The 15,978-nt window shown below is 40.1% G+C and overlaps 1 protein-coding gene across 1 annotated transcript in view; it reads left to right on the top strand.

The window, feature by feature from the left end:
* LOC6032966 (A disintegrin and metalloproteinase with thrombospondin motifs adt-2) overlaps positions 1-14,802 on the top strand; it is a 16,049-nt gene extending 1,247 nt beyond the window's left edge. The window contains exons 2-7 of the mRNA XM_001843430.2: positions 2,194-3,029; positions 3,085-3,213; positions 3,276-3,395; positions 13,539-13,674; positions 13,731-14,249; positions 14,470-14,802. Coding sequence (XP_001843482.2) covers positions 2,194-3,029; positions 3,085-3,213; positions 3,276-3,395; positions 13,539-13,674; positions 13,731-14,249; positions 14,470-14,724 — 1,995 coding nt within the window. The 3' untranslated portion in view covers positions 14,725-14,802. The remainder of the gene's footprint in view (positions 1-2,193; positions 3,030-3,084; positions 3,214-3,275; positions 3,396-13,538; positions 13,675-13,730; positions 14,250-14,469) is intronic.
* Positions 14,803-15,978: the final 1,176 nt, after the last annotated feature.

Here is a 15,978-nt window from a genome sequence, read left to right as displayed (position 1 = left end):
TTTTGAAGGAATTTTTTGATCGATTTGGTGTCTTCGGCAAAGTTGTAGGTATGGATACGGACTACACTGGAAAAAAATGGTACACGGTAAAAAAAATTTGGTGATTTTTTTATTTAACTTTGTATCACTAAAACTTGATTTGCAAAAAAACACTATTTTAATTTTTTTATTTTTTGATATGTTTAAGAGGACATAAAAAGCCAACTTTTCAGAAATTTCCAGGTTGTGCAAAAAATCATTGACCGAAGTTATGAATTTTTTAATCAATACTATTTTTTTCAAAAAATTGAAATTTTGGTCGATGTAAAATTGAATTTGCAATCAAAAAGTACTTTAGTGAAATTTTGATAAAGTGCACCGTTTTCAAGTTATAGCCATTTTTATGTAACTTTTTTCAAAAAAGTCGCAGTTTTTCAAGTTAAATGAAAAATCACAAAAAAAAATTTTACCGTGTATCATTTTTTTTAAGTGTAGTCCATATCCATACCTACATCTTTGCCGAAGACACCAAATCGATCAAAAATTCCTTCAAAAGATACAGATTTTTGAATTTTCATACATCATTTTTGTATGGCCAGCTGTCAATTTTGTATGGAAAATTATATGGACAAACTAATGATGCAAAATGGCTTCTTTGGGCATACCGAAGGCACCAAAAAAGTTTCAGTCGGATTAAAATATACAAAAATTAAAATTTAAGAAAATAGACCGATTTCGTAGAGAATTGCTCAGGTGCTTGATTGGAAAGGGTTTATTTCCCCTACAATGGCCTGAATCAAAATCAAAATTTTCAAAAGCTATTTTGAATTTTGAATTCCTGAAAGCTAATTCTTAATTACTGCGCAGCATTTAAGATCATTAAAAAATTAAGGCCGTTGCAAATATTTGTCAAAGTTTTCATCTCCCCCCCCTTCCCCATTCAAAATCTCTCAGAAAAATCAAAGGCAAAAAAAATTCTCAAAAAACATTAAAAAATTCAATGGAAATAGAAGTCTCCTTTAATAATAAAATAAGTCTAAAATGTATTTTTCTGCAATAATACTCATATTTAGCAAGTTTGGGATCACAGAAAAAAAAAGATTTTTTTTTTCAATGTCCAGCAGAGCTCTTCTGGCTCCGCCAATACTTAGATGTTTTGTAAACAAATAATTTTATGGTCAAATAGTTAAGGTAATGAGTGTAACATAATCATTGAAAAATATTTGCAATCACTTTACTCTAAAGTACTTAATTTTGCATGAAGTTTTCAAAGTTTTGTGCAAATATTATTGACAAAAATAAACAACAAACAAAAGTCACAAGAATAAAAGTTGTAGGGAGATACGCCAAAATTAAAAAGAAAATAGTACTGAAGGTTTTTTTGTTCACACAGGAATCAAAATTGCTGGGAACCGTGGTGTAGGGGTAAGCGTGGTTGCCTCTCACCCAGTCGGCTTGGATTCGATCCCAGACGGTCCTGGTGGCACTTTTCGAGACGAGAATTGTCTGATCACGCCTTCCGTCGGACGGGGAAGTAAATGTTGGCCCCGGACTAACCTAAAGGGTTAAGTTGATAGCTCAATCCAGGTGTAGGAGTCGTCTCCCTGGGTCCTGCCTCGGTGGAGTCGCTGGTAGGCAGTTGGACTAACAATCCAAAAGTCGTCAGTTCGAATCCCGAGGTAGATGGAAGCTGCGGTGTCAAAAGAGGTTTGCAATTGCCTCAACAATCAAGCCTTCGGACACCTAGTTTCGAATAGGAATCTCGCAGTCGAGAACGCCAAGGCAATGCTGTAGAGCGAATAATTTGATTTGATTTGAGGAATCAAAATTATTGATTACCAACATTTGACATTTTTTCAATTTTTTCTCAATTCATGTTTATTCGTTGAACAAATCAAAATGCAATTTTCTAAACTAATGAGAGAATGCAGAGTATTAGAGATACTTGCAAGTACAAATTAGTTCAAATACAATCATTGGATAACATAAATACTGTAAAATTCAGTCGAGTAAGCGATATCAGAAATACAACTTTCTAAAATAACTGCAATCTTAACTTTTTTCTATGTTGATTGGTATAAAAATCATGTTTTTAATAAATAATACCTTAAAGATCCCTAAACTTTGGAATTTTAAATCAAAGTTTAATCATAGAATTGATTTGTAATGATTTAATCATATATTATAAAGTTCAATAACTTTGTTCACTTTCAGCACGGCATCGTCTTCTTACCTAACCGCACACTCGAAATCCAACCCTTGAACAAGCGTTTACGTAATCTGGTCCCATCGCTGTACGGCCACTTCCTGCTAGAGTCCCAAAACCTGCACCTGATCAAGCAAACCACTTTCGAGAGTGTCATCAACGTGGACGACGTCCTAGACCGGAAGAACATTCTGAACAAGCAACCCACGATCAACAACGATGTCCACCTGTTGGGCGATACTTTGGCTGAACGGAACTACACCCTAGATGGGTTGGACGAGGTCGAGCTGGATGTTCCAGCGATGGGGAACCAACGACTTCGCAAGCTGACCATCGAGTTGGGACTGTTCTTTGATGAAGCAGCCTACAGGATCTTCGCGCCACATTTCGACAACGACGATTTAAAGTTGAAGGACTTCATCTTGGCGTACGTGAATGCCATCCAAGCGCTGTACCATCATCCCTCGCTTGGTTCTCCGGTGGACATTACGGTTGTCTACTTGGAGATCATGAAAAAGCAGCCTAAAGGAATGCCACACCACGGTGGCGAGCGGGAATCGCTGCTGGATTCGTTTTGCGCGTATCAGAACATGCTGAACACGGGGAACGACGGAGATCCGAATCACTGGGATTTGGCGCTGTACGTGTCCGGGTTGGACTTTTACGCGATTGAGAATGGCCGCCGGAACGGGGTCACCATGGGACTGGCCACCGTTGGCGGTGTCTGTCTGGGGGAGTACGCCTGCGTGATTGCGGAGTTTGGAACGACCAGCGTGTTTGGGAAGCCCTATCCATCGGCTGGGTTCACTTCGGTGTACGTTTCGGCGCATGAAATTGGGCACAGGTAATCGATGACGAAATCATCTGGATCGAACTAAACTCCATTTAATTCAATTTAGTTTAGGAATGCATCACGACTCGGCGGGGAATCCGTGTGCCAAGGATGGCTACGTGATGTCACCCTCGAGGGGAACGCAAGGGGAAACCACGTGGTCCAGTTGTAGTGCGGCGGCGTTGAAGCAACTTGCGTGAGTTAATCTGATCAATTTCTTTTAATATAACCAATACTAAATGAAAATATTTTTTTTAGTTGGGCCGACTGCTTGTTCGACTCACCGACCAAGACTCAGAAAGAGTTGGATGCTTGGAAGTTCAACGGATATCCTGGGCAGGTGTTTACTTCCAAAAGGCAGTGCGAGATATTGTTGGTGTGAGTATGAATTCAGAAGTTTCTATACTGCTCCCGTTCGCATAAATGTCTCAAATGTGTTTTAATCACTTTGAGTTATTGATGCAGTCTGGTCATATATGAAACTATAAGGATATATTACACCAACCAACAAAATTTCTGCGCAGGCTCAACTCGAGGGGAAGCATGAAGTTTAGGGTTCGCTACTCCCAGCGACGAACCGCCCTAGTTCTCCATACAAACTTTAGAGAAAAAACATTCGGCCCAGACTAAATATTTTTGAAAAATTCAAAGTGCACGTGTTTCTGTGGACCTCAAACTTCCCCTCGAGTTAAGCCTGCGCGGTCATTATGGTCAAACTGCATTTCTTTTCAGCTTGCTGTTTTTTTGAATATGGGGCATTTATGCGAACAGGGGCAGTATGAAAGTAAAATGTTTTGACTAAGTTCGATTTAATTCAATTCCATAATCAAATCTGGTCATACATATTTGGCATGATAACATTCAACAATTTGCATCTTGGAAATGTATTTTTTGATCGATTTAGTGTCTTGGGCAAAATTGTAGGTTTCAAAACTTTCCCATTTTTGGTAGATTTTTATCACCAAAAGTTTCATTTCCATTTTTTATTTTAACTTTTTTACGTGTGCTAGTTTATCAATGAAGGCATTTTTTTGCGCTGAAGTTCGGGATGGTGCACAATCTGTGAAGTAGACGTTTTGTTTTCAAATATGTTTTCTTGGAAAAAATCGAAAATATTTCCAAAAAATAATCAAAAGTCATTTTTAAGAGCAAAATAAAATTTTCAACCGAAAGTTACTTTACTTATTTTGATAAAGTGCAGCGTTTTCAAAATATAGCTAAATTGTATCAAAACATGTGTCATAACTTTTTTTTAAGTCTCGTCCAACCCTGCAAAAAAACAAATTTTAAAAGCTCAGATGATTTTCTTTTCTCACTTTGTTGATGAGACTGCCTCTCAATTTTTTTCTTTGATAAACAAAGAGTTTTTCTAATAAATATCATCTAAAAACCCCATTTCCAACTCGCGAAATCTCTCTATAATTTTAAATTAAAAATAAATTCCATTTGAATATACATTTTCTCCTACTAACAAAACATATTTGATGATATGTGGTTGTACCATTGCCGAGATATAGCCATTTCTTAGTTAATAGTTTCAAAAAACGGGTGCCACGTTATCTCAACACTGTCTGGACCTAATCGGCTCAAAATTTAGGTTAAGACTCGTTAAACCAATTCCGTATACATGATGAATCCCGATTTTCAAAAAGTCTATTTAAAAAAACGATAAAAATATTTTTCTGTTTTTCATAATAAAAACAAGTAAGTTTTTAAATTTTGTAAACATTTTAAAAGCAAAATTTAAAAATCGGGCTTCGTCATGCACACGGAATACATCTTGAGAGTCTTCACCTAAAATTTCAGCCAATTTGGTCCATCCCATCTCGAGATATCGAGGCACCCGTAAATCAACTCGGTGTTTCGAGAAAAACGCAAACAAAGTTTGACAGTCCGCTTTGCGCATGGACAAATTTTGAGCTTTAATCGTCTGTTACTCAATTTAATCTTAATATATCTTCATGAAACTTTTAGGAGTGATTGAAAATCACATTTTTAGTGCATTTACAAATATTTATGAATATAATATTTTGTGATTTTCTACATATATGTAACCCCTTAATTAATATTGAAAATCGAACAGACAATTTTCGAGATATTGCGAGTTGAAATATTAAAGCTTTTTTGATGACACTGGTAAAACTCATTTTTCACTAAAATTTAACTTTAAGGTGAAACGGGAAGGCAGCGGTATGTTGACACCACGACTCGAGTTTTTGGAAGCACATTTAAGGAAAATGGCCTAACACACGAATTTCTGTTTATTTTGCAGATGCTAAATAGGTCGATAGCAAGCAATCTGTCGAGTTCAGATATTGGTTTAAGTTGAACAGAAGATGGCGTTCCGTTTCACCTTAAGCCTTTTTGGCTTTCCAAAAAAAAAAAAATTCTTCGTGAAATATTTTTGAATTAAAATAACAGAACATTTAAAAAAATACTTTTTAATGCTTCTAACGATTTTTTCAAACCAATGACGATTGCATATTTGATTTTGCATTTAGAAATGATTGAAGTCATTTGGTTAGATACCGTAAATGGGTGGGGGGGGGGGGGGATTTGATAGGTTTGAGAGTACAAATTAAATACGTACGAAATGGTATGGAATCATACTGACCGCGGGAGAGAATTGTTCAAAGAACCTAAAAAAGAACTTTTCAAAAAAAATTTAAAAGTGTAAAAAATTAGTTAACGACAATTAAGAAAATGCTGATTATTAGCATTATTTTAATCTTCTCAAAGAGTCATCATTTTCAAAACGAAGATGATTTTTAATTGTAAAGCGGAATGCATTTTCGGATGCTTTGGACAATTTTCCACTACACCCAGAACTGGGCATCGGCATACGAGAGAATAAAGAGCACGATTCGGTAGTAACATGGTACTGTGTGCGGACTTAAAGGATAAATCCCGAAATTACCGAGAGTACTTTACTCATAGGTTCATCTTCAAAAAAAGTTCATCTATCAAAAAAAAGGTACCGGTACCGAGACTCGAACCCAAGACCTTCGGCATATTGAACCGTGCCTTTGCCGTATGGGCCACCGCGGTTCGGTGATAAAGTGGCGGTCATGTGTCCATATAAGCCACTCAATAGGATGAACTGTTCCAATGAACAAATAAACACGCGAGAGGACTATACTCTCGCAAAATAGCACTTTCCTCACGTTTCTTTTCGTGAGGACTATCCTCTCGTTCTTTAACTTTGGGTGTAGGTAAAATTAGTCATAATTTTTAATATTATTAAATATTACGTGTATTTGAAACATAATTCAAAAAAATTCTCCAGATTTATAGGCATTTTCAGTTGACCAAATTTAATATGAAATGTGAAAACTTTTGATTTTTGCTTCTAGCTTCTATTTCAGTTTTCAATGCAATAATAATCGATAATTTTATAAACAAAACTAGTTTTAACAAATTTCAGGCAAAATTTCAACTTTTAAACAAATTTACCTGAAATTTATATGTATTCTGTAAAAAAGCTTAAAAACTTGGTCAACTAAACATAAACATTGATGTTTTTTCTTGCAAACTACATTTGCAACCATAGTGATGGTACATTTGACGAAATAATAAAGTTTGAAATCCGATTTTAACAAGAAAAAATATGACTATCAAGGTCGCCCCGGAATTCAAACTAAGCATTTTTGACGCAACTTTTTTGACGAAGAACTTCGTCTTAGGGCTCTATACAGGGTAGCAATCCAAAATTTCCAAATGAAACCGAAAAATGAAACGCCTTCCCCAAGCAGAGGGGAAAATCACAGAAGCAGCGCGGCCGACGGTTTTGATATAAATATAAACGCCACCCCCTCCACAGCATTAGTTTAGTTGGTGGTCTACCACCGAAGCGAGAGGAGCTCAGCTCTTCTCGCGAGCGCCAGCCTTCTCTCTTCCCTACAAAACCACGGGAAATTTGAAAGCTGGCTTCAGTCGGTGGTCTACCATCGAAGCGAGAGGAGCTCAGCTCCTCTCGCAAGCGCCACCAAGCGCTTGGCAGTAGTGGCCACCACCTGGAGGCCCCGGGGATGTTCCGATAAGGGAACATTTGCGGAACCATAAGAGTTGGGGCAATATGGGTATCAAACTTAAGGGATTTTGATACTGGACATGAAATTTGACATTTTGGCAGTAATGGCCGCAACCTAGAGTGGCCGGAGGCCCCAGGGATGTTCCGATAAGGGGACATTTGTGGAACCATAAAAGTTGGGGCAATATAAGTATCAAACTTCAGGGTTTTTGATACTGGACATGAAATTTGACATTTTGGCAGTAGTGGCCACCACCTGGAGTGGCCGTAGGCCCCGGGGATGTTCCGATAAGGGGACATTTGCGGAACCATAAGAGTTGGGGCAATATAAGTATCAAACTTCAGAGTTTTTGATACTGGACATGAAATTTGAAATTGGCGGAACCATAAGAGTTGGGGCAATAAAGGTATCAAAATGTAGCTGCTCCTCTGTGATGTTGCTGCACGGTTACGCAAAACGGAAATGAAATTAAATCCAGCCTCGGAATAGAGTTATCTACGTACGTATGTATTGCGTATACGTACACGAAAAAGATTGAGGTTAAATTTTGTACAGTCCAGCAAAACAAATGGCGTGCTAGTGTGCGTGAGAGCGGGCTTAGATAACTCTATCAGAATCACCTCGAAATTTACGAGCGATTACATATGTGTGTGTGTGAGTGTAAGCGCGTGCAGTCCAAAATCTCAGCCTGCTGCGCCCCACTTCAGCTCATAATTTTGGATCGTCGTCGAGGCCACATCAGCTGCAGCAGAAGAGGGCGCAGAAGGCGAAAATTTCCCTAGGCAGCCCAACGGACAAACAACGAAGAACAACCGCTGCACCGCAGGAGAAGCAAACCACAGGCCAAGGTTCCGAAGGAGAGAGGAAACCGGCCTAGCCCGCGGCCCGTCCGCTGGTTGACGAAACGAATCTGGCCGCCATCACCCCGAAGGATCGGAACTTCGGAACGAATCGCCACTGCAGACCATCGGGAAAGAAGAAGAGCAGCTCCTCCACCATCGCAAGTGTAACGGACAAGAAGCAAAAGCCCCGCCGCAAGTAGCACTTAGGAACGTGGTGCTGATGCAGGTTGACCCAGACCAAAGCCATGGACATCTTCCTCAACGTTGACCGGAGAAGCGGCCCGAATGAAGCACTACACCTCGCGGAAGATTTGATAAACAAACGGCCTTTTTCAGGGCCACCAAATATCTCACGAAAGAGTTGTTCCTTCAAAATTTCCCTCTAAGAATGTTCCCTAAAAATTTAAAAAAAGATCGAATAAAAATCATTTCACCACAGAGTTAGCATGAAACCACTGTTTCGGTGTGGTAGAATGTCATACGCGCTGTGTGTGTGTGTGTGTGTGTGTGTGTGTGTGTGTGTGTGTGTGTGTGTGTGTGTGTGTGTGTGTGTGTGTGTGTGTGTGTGTGTGTGTGTGTGTGAGCACGGAGAGGGAAAATCGCCTGCTGCAAAAATGCACAAGTCAGAATAACTTTTCGAAAATTTGGAGCCGTCGCCGATTGCTGGCAACAGCCTTCAAAAAACACTGGCTCAGAAAAAGCCCCATCGAAACGACGTTGAACGCTTCAACTTTATCCTCAGCTCAAGCATCTCCGCCGTCAGGTATTCCCGGTTTGGTTGACTCGTCCGACCGGGAACTGCGGCCCAGCTCGAGACTACCGTGTCTGTTTCTCGCCTTCACCTTTCCTCATTTGCTGACGCGTCGTCCCTTCCTCGTTGAAAGTCGAGAGTGAAATGATTGCGAAAATGAAAAATCGACCTATATTTATAGATTTTTGTTTTGGCATATCGCGGAACGATAAAATCTTGGTGGCGAATACAGTAGGAAGGAAGAGAGAATGCAGTAGGAACGGCAAAATGAGGAAAAAATCTTGTGTGCTTGTGAAAAGAGGGGAAGTAATAGCGAAGTAGAAGTATAAAAATGCGTTCTACCCTTTCCACTCCACTTAGTTGCCACCGAGTTGCTGAACAAGTCGGGTCGGCTCATAATAACTATCTGAGCCGCAGACGCTTGAAGCAGCAGCAGCAGGGAGAGAGAGCCCCAAATTCTCTCTTCCGGAGAAGGATTTCTTCTGAAAAATTACCTTTATTTTCTAGAGAGAGAGAGAGAGAATCGGAGAGCAGCACCGAAGAGGGCAAATTGTGTGCGAATGCCGTAGAATGACACACCATACATACACACTCCCGTTTCATGGTACACGCTGATTGGGTTCGATGCGTCGAGTTTCCCTTCCACGGATGTTCGATTGATGTATCTAAATTCGTCACCTGAAAAGGCCATCAAAGACTGCGACCAACTACAGATACACCCGGGTACGAGCAAAACCGCCAGCGGAGGCAACTTTTAGGCAGTGGAGTAAAATCGTTTAACCTAGTAGACTGTGTGAAAATTGTTGTAGCCCTGTTGTATGGGTTAGTACAACGAATCTACTACGAGCTCGTGTAATTGGTCACGGCCCCGGGATGCACAGCCGGGTCAGTCAGGAAGCTTCCCCCAATTCGTTCAAAGATTTTGTTTACGCCAGTGGTGGCCAAAACCTGGAGTGGCCGGTGCCCTCAAAGAAGGTTCCCCCAGGGCCTGGGGGGACATTTATAGAACCATACGAGTTGTGGCAATATGGGTATCAAAATTTATGGTTTTTGATACTGAACATGAAAATGGCCATTTCGACAGTGGTGGCCAAAACCTAGAGTGGTCGGTGCCCTCAAAGAAGGTTCCCCCGGGGCCCGGAGGGCCTTTTACAGAACCATACGAGTTTTGGCAATATGCACCCAAACGGCGGTCGCATGATTGTGATGCATGGCGGCATGAAAGTATATCAGAATCTGCATGAAAACTGTCCTCATGCATTTTTTGCGATATAGGGGTGTGACATTTATGCCCGTTATCGACAATTATCGACATTACCGACGGCTTTTTGGTTGTATTTCACAAAAAAAACCTTAACAGAACGAGGAATGAACTACCAACTTCTTGGTTATTGGTCCGACACGCTACCACCGCGCCATGGACGCTTGATGAAATGCGAGTGAAAGAGCACCAACATATTCTTCTCTTTGGTGTGTTGATCTTGGACGGGCCAGCTTTATATGTGTTGGTGAGAACTGCAAATCGCTGATATGTTTACACGCGGGCAAAAATGATCTACGGGCTTGCTGCAAAAAATGTTATAAAATATGACATTTTCTGCAGCAAATCCACTGTTGCAGATTTTGAGATATATATTTCTTTTGGGTGTGGGTATCAACATTTATGGTTTTTGATACTGAACATGAAAATGGCCATTTCGACAGTGGTGGCCAAAACCTGGAGTGGCCGGTGATCTCAAAGCAGGTTCCCCCGGGGCCTGGGGAGACATTTACAGAACCATATGAGTTGTGGCAATATGGGTATCAAAATTCATGGTTTTTGATACTGAACATGAAAATGGCCATTTCGGCAGTGGTGGCTAAAACCTGGAGTGGCCGGTGCCCTCAAAGAAGGTTCCCCCGGGGCCCGGAGGGCCTTTTACAGAACCATATGAGTTTTGGCAATATGGGTATCAAAATTCATGGTTTTTGATACTGAACATGATAATGGCCATTTCGGCAGTGGTGGCTAAAACCTGGAGTGGCCGGTGCCCTCAAAGCAGGTTCCTCTTGGGCCCAGGGTAACATTAACCGAAACATACGGGTTGTTGCAATATGCACCCAAAGGAAAAATATATCTCAAAATCTGCAACAGTGGATTTGCTGCAGAAAATGTCACATTTTATAACATTTTATGCAGCAAGCCCCTAGATCATTTTTGCCCGCTTGTAAACATTTCAGCGATCTGCAGTTCTCACCAACACATATAATGCTGGCCCGTCCCCGAGCAACACTCTAAAGAGAAGCATATGTTGGTGCTCTTTTACTCACTTTTCGTCAAGCGTCCATGGCGCGGTGGTAGCGTGTCGCATCAAAAACCAAGAAGTTGGTGGTTCAATCCTCGATCTGTTAGGGGTTTTTTTGTAAAATACAACCAAAAAGCCTTCGGTAATGTCGATAATTGTCGGTAACGGGCAGAAATGTCATACCCCTATTCGCAAAAAATGCATGAGGACAGATTTCATGCAGATTCTGATATACTTTCATGCCGCCATGTATCACAATCATGCGACCGCCGGTTGGGTGTGGGTATCAAAATTCATTGTTTTGATATTGAACCTGCAAATGGCCATTTCGACAGTAGTGGCTACAACCTGGAGTTGCCGGTGCCCTCATGGAAAGTTCACATTGGGGAACATTTAGGACAATTTTGCCGACAAATCTATGAAACAAAATACAATAATCTTATCCCAGATTTCACTAGCAATCCAAAACTCATTCAAAATGTTTGGTCCTATGTCTTTCGGTTATGTCTCTGACATACCATCTTGAACTTTTGGCAATATGAGTAATAAATCGCTGGGGTAATAAATCGATAATTGCGAAATTATTGAAATTGAGAATAACTCTTTCGTAATCAATTTGAGCCCTAAAAGGGCTTTTTAATGCTTGCTGTTGAAATTTACTTGGCTGTCGCCGATGGCTGGCAAGAGCCTTGCCAAAACATTTCCCCATCGCGAACAACATTGAACCCTTCCAGGTTCGGTCTGCCCCTTCGCCACGATGCTTCTCCGCCTTCAGCTATCTTTGTTGCCGCTGTGTCGTCCCTTCCTCGTAGACTGTCGAGAGTGATTTGAGTACGCAAATGAAATAGATTTTCGTTTTGGGATTTCATGGAACGAAGAAATCTAGGTGACGAATGCCGTAGGAAGGCAGAGAGAACGCCGTAGAAACGTTTGCCGAGCTTCCGTGGCCGTGAGATTACGGGTTTCGCCTTGTAAGCGGAAGGTGATGGGTTCGATTCCTGTCTGGCTCGGCATAGTCAGATCCCTTCAAAGAGTAAATCTGCTCACTGGGAATACTGACCGGTAGGGGATGGGTTTCGACTAACGGCGTGCTGGATTTCCAATCCAGAGGTCGTGAGTTCGATTCTCGTACCGGGATGATGAAGTTTCAAAAACGTCAAAACGAGAAAAAAGTCTTGTAATGTGTGGGAATAAATCGTTTAATGTGATTCAAATTTGTTGTGACGCAAAGAAAATCTTTGACACATGGTTCAGACTGGCTCTGTAATGAATTGGAGTCCTGATAATGGCTTTTTATTATTTCAAAATATTTCTAAAAAATTGTTCAATGCCAAAAGTTTAATTGATGAAATGATTTCAAATCAACTGGCACGAAAATCTTGACATTACGATTAGCTGTGAAGCGTTTCAAAACTTTAGACGTTATCCAACGTCAAAATACCATAAGATCTTAGAGCAGAAATACCATAAGATCTTAGAGCAGAAATAAATAGATCTTAAGAAATAACCGTTTCGTGATTGATTTTGTGGCCAAGAAACGCAAATAATAAAACTATAAAAAAAATCATTAACTTTTGTGTCCGAAGTTCTTCGTCATGATGGTTATGCCTGTAGCATTACCACTGCACCTTTTTGTAAACACGATTGACAATTCTTTTTTCCAAAGATGGTGTATGGACCGTGTGTTGGCTACCCCAGTACATGATTCAAAACTATTAATCTTATGAAAAACTTTGCCAGTTGGAAAATATTTCAAACATTGAAATCCTGTCAAAGTCACCCCGGTTTACGATAACATTTTGGATTTTATATTCGAAAATCATTTTTTTTATATAACAAATCTTGTACTCGATTTGCGGATTTTTTTAAAGCCAGAGTTAAAAATTACGTACTTTGGGAATTCAATTTGTTGTGATAAAAAACCAGTTAGGCAATTGCAAATATTTTTCAAAGTTTATGTCGCCCCACGCTTTTCATACGATCCGAAGTATCAGGGAGCAAAAAATTTTTTTTATCAAAAACCTTAAAAAATTGAATGGAAATAGAAGTCTACAAATGAAAACCACATGAAATGATTAACAGTATGCAATAATTTTTTTTATGAAGCAAATGCACACATGAAGTATTTTTTATAAATATTTCTTATTATAATAGAGCTTTTTGATCCAAAATTCAATTAATTTAGCTCTTGAAAATATGCTCAACAAAGTGAAAAAATAGCAACCTCAATATTTCACATTTGCCATATTGGCCGCTTTTTTGAGGACATATTGAGCTTAACAAGTCAATAAACGACAAGTAAAATCAATTTTTGTTTTTCTACTATCCAAAGTGAAATATTCCGAGTACTGCGTATTATCGAGTCTGGACTGTATCACAGAAAAAAATAATGTAAATTTGGAAGCTGTAATTTTGGAAGATTGAATATTACCTCTTTAATTTTTTAATTTTACCTCAATTTAAACTGAAAAAGTGGTAAAATAAAAATTTTCCAGAGGTAAATTACTTATTTCTTTCTGACTGATGTAATATTACCATGATTTTTTTTTGCTGTGTCGCTAAAATTGTTGTATCGATGAATTTGTATAATTGCTAATCCATCCCAATTATAGTGACAAGGACGCCATCGCGGCCCCCACCTCCGGGCTTGAACGCATCTGCGAGAATCTCCAGTGTCGCACGCCTCATCGCACGGGATTTTATTTCGCTGGTCCCGCACTAGAAGGAACTGACTGTGGCGATAGCAAGGTAACTGAAATCGCCTACACGTATGCAACCATTTTACAGTTTGCTCGCGTTTTCAGTGGTGCATCGGGGGAAGCTGCGCAAAGCAGAAAAAGAAACCGCTGAATGTGATTAAGGGAGGTTGGGGCGAATGGGTCACTGAGGACTGCAATTCGGGTTGTTTGGAGCGGTCTCGTGGGTTCCAACAGAGAACCAGGCAGTGTGATAATCCGAAGCCGGTCAACACGGACGCCGGATGTGAGGGAAGTACGTATGACGTGGTCGTTTGCGACGATGAGCAACTGTGCCGGGACAAACGGCAACCGATCGAGATTTACGCAAATATTAGGTGTAAGGAGTTTAGCAAGCTGTTGAGTAGACTTGATCCGGCTGGGCGTGGGCTTCAGGGGCCGTATGATGGACACCGGTTGTGGATGAGTTGTGCCATCTATTGCAAACGGGCGGATAGTGATGCGTACTATGCGCCACGGTTTGATTTGAACGATCTTGGGGTGGATTCGTACTTCCCGGATGGAACGAGGTGTCACTCGGATGGTACAACGAACTATTACTGCCAGCAGCATCACTGTTTGCCGGAGGTGAGTAGATGTCGTGCTCTGGTAATCGGGATTAAATTTCTGAACTATTAAATGTAAATTATTAGGGGTTTAAAATTAAAATTGAATGAAATTTTAAATTTTACAATTATAACGGGAGCGTATCTTTTTTTTCTCCAGAGATTTCCACAACCTCAAACGTTCTCTTTGCTCGACTTATCTAAATTACCCCCCACTTTCATTCGTTCCATCTCGCACGCAGAACTTCAAAACATCCAAGATCTCGATCTGGGCCCTGACCGAGGACATTCCCATCCCGGGTAACGCCCTGCCCATGCGGACCCACTTCCTGGACAAGGAGCTGTTCAACTACCTGTCGATCGACCGGTACGGCCGCCCGCTGGTGCAGCACTGGAACTACCGACCGGTTCCGCACGAGGACGATGGCGAGTTCCCGGACATCGACTATCTGGAGCTGCCGGAAGAGGTCCGCAAGGCAACGCACCGGCAACGGTGAATTTAGAATATGATGGAGTGTTAATTTAAGAAATAAATAAATAATAAAACGAAGGGAAACATGTTTTCTTTCTGACTTCGCTGGCAAGAAATTTGTTTATTGCGAATTTTGTTTGAGGAAGAAATAAAAATGTTTATCGTTTGCTGATCTGTTGACGCACGTGAGAGAGACCACGGCCAAAGAAGAATTGAGATGTTTTTGATAACACCTGCTCTAGGGCTATTATCATGTCGCAAACGAGGGGGTGTTGATAAAAAAGGTAAACGCATGCAGATAATACAGATGGACGTCGAACAGGAAAAACAACGCTTCAAGGTATCTTGAGTGTTCGAGATCTTTTCTTTGGCTATGATTCATAAAGGGAAATTTCAAAGAAGCTTTTTTGGTGCATCAGTTTGCCATACAATTACAAGGGCTGGTTATACAAAATGGCCCACTTAAATAAATTCAAATCTGTATCTTTCAAAGTAATTTGAGATTTTTCCTCACCTGAAATATATTATTAGCAATTCCGTTATGAATCTTCACTCGGCACTCGGCGTATATATTTAACTTGGTAAACATTCTGAATTCGTACTGAAAAAAATGTTTTTTTACGCAAATTTTTGAATAAACAGCTACTTTTTGAAAGATTCGAAAACTTCACAAAGATTTCATATTTTGCATTAGATCATTAGTTACGATATTAGATTAGATCATTAGATCAATAGTAAATGATGTAATAGCAGATGGAGCAGTAGGGTGTAATAACTAAATCGATTTTCCAACACAGCAATTTTTCATTTCTTTTTGGTGTCCTAAACAACTTCTCAAAGTTGTTCCCCCGATTGGCTCAGTCCTCGTTTTGCGCAAAGCAATTCAATTTTCCATATGAATTTGTATTAAAAAAAACATTTTTTTGGATTTTGATATTTCAAAAATCCACGTTTCACGCTATATCAAAACCGGACTCATATTAGGATGCTCCATCGGAGCACCTTCCACTCTTGCTCCTGAAAGAAGATACAGCGTCCTCAAAACTCGTCTAAAACGTGATTTTCGAACAAAAAAACCACGTTTTAGACGAGTTTTGAACACGCTGTATCTTTTTATAGGAACAAGTTAGCATCATACTTTCCTCGGGAAAGTTTTGGAGCAGAGCATCCGAATATGATTCCGGTTTTGTTATAGCGTGAAACGTGGATTTTTGAAATATCAAAATCCAAAAAAAAATATTCCATACTAATTCCCATTCAAAATTGAATCGCTTTGCGC

This window comes from Culex quinquefasciatus, chromosome 2, assembly GCF_015732765.1.
Source record: "Culex quinquefasciatus strain JHB chromosome 2, VPISU_Cqui_1.0_pri_paternal, whole genome shotgun sequence".
Lineage (NCBI taxonomy): Eukaryota > Metazoa > Arthropoda > Insecta > Diptera > Culicidae > Culex > Culex quinquefasciatus.
Note: the sequence above shows the minus strand (reverse complement) of the source record. Positions and strands in the feature narration are given on the sequence as shown.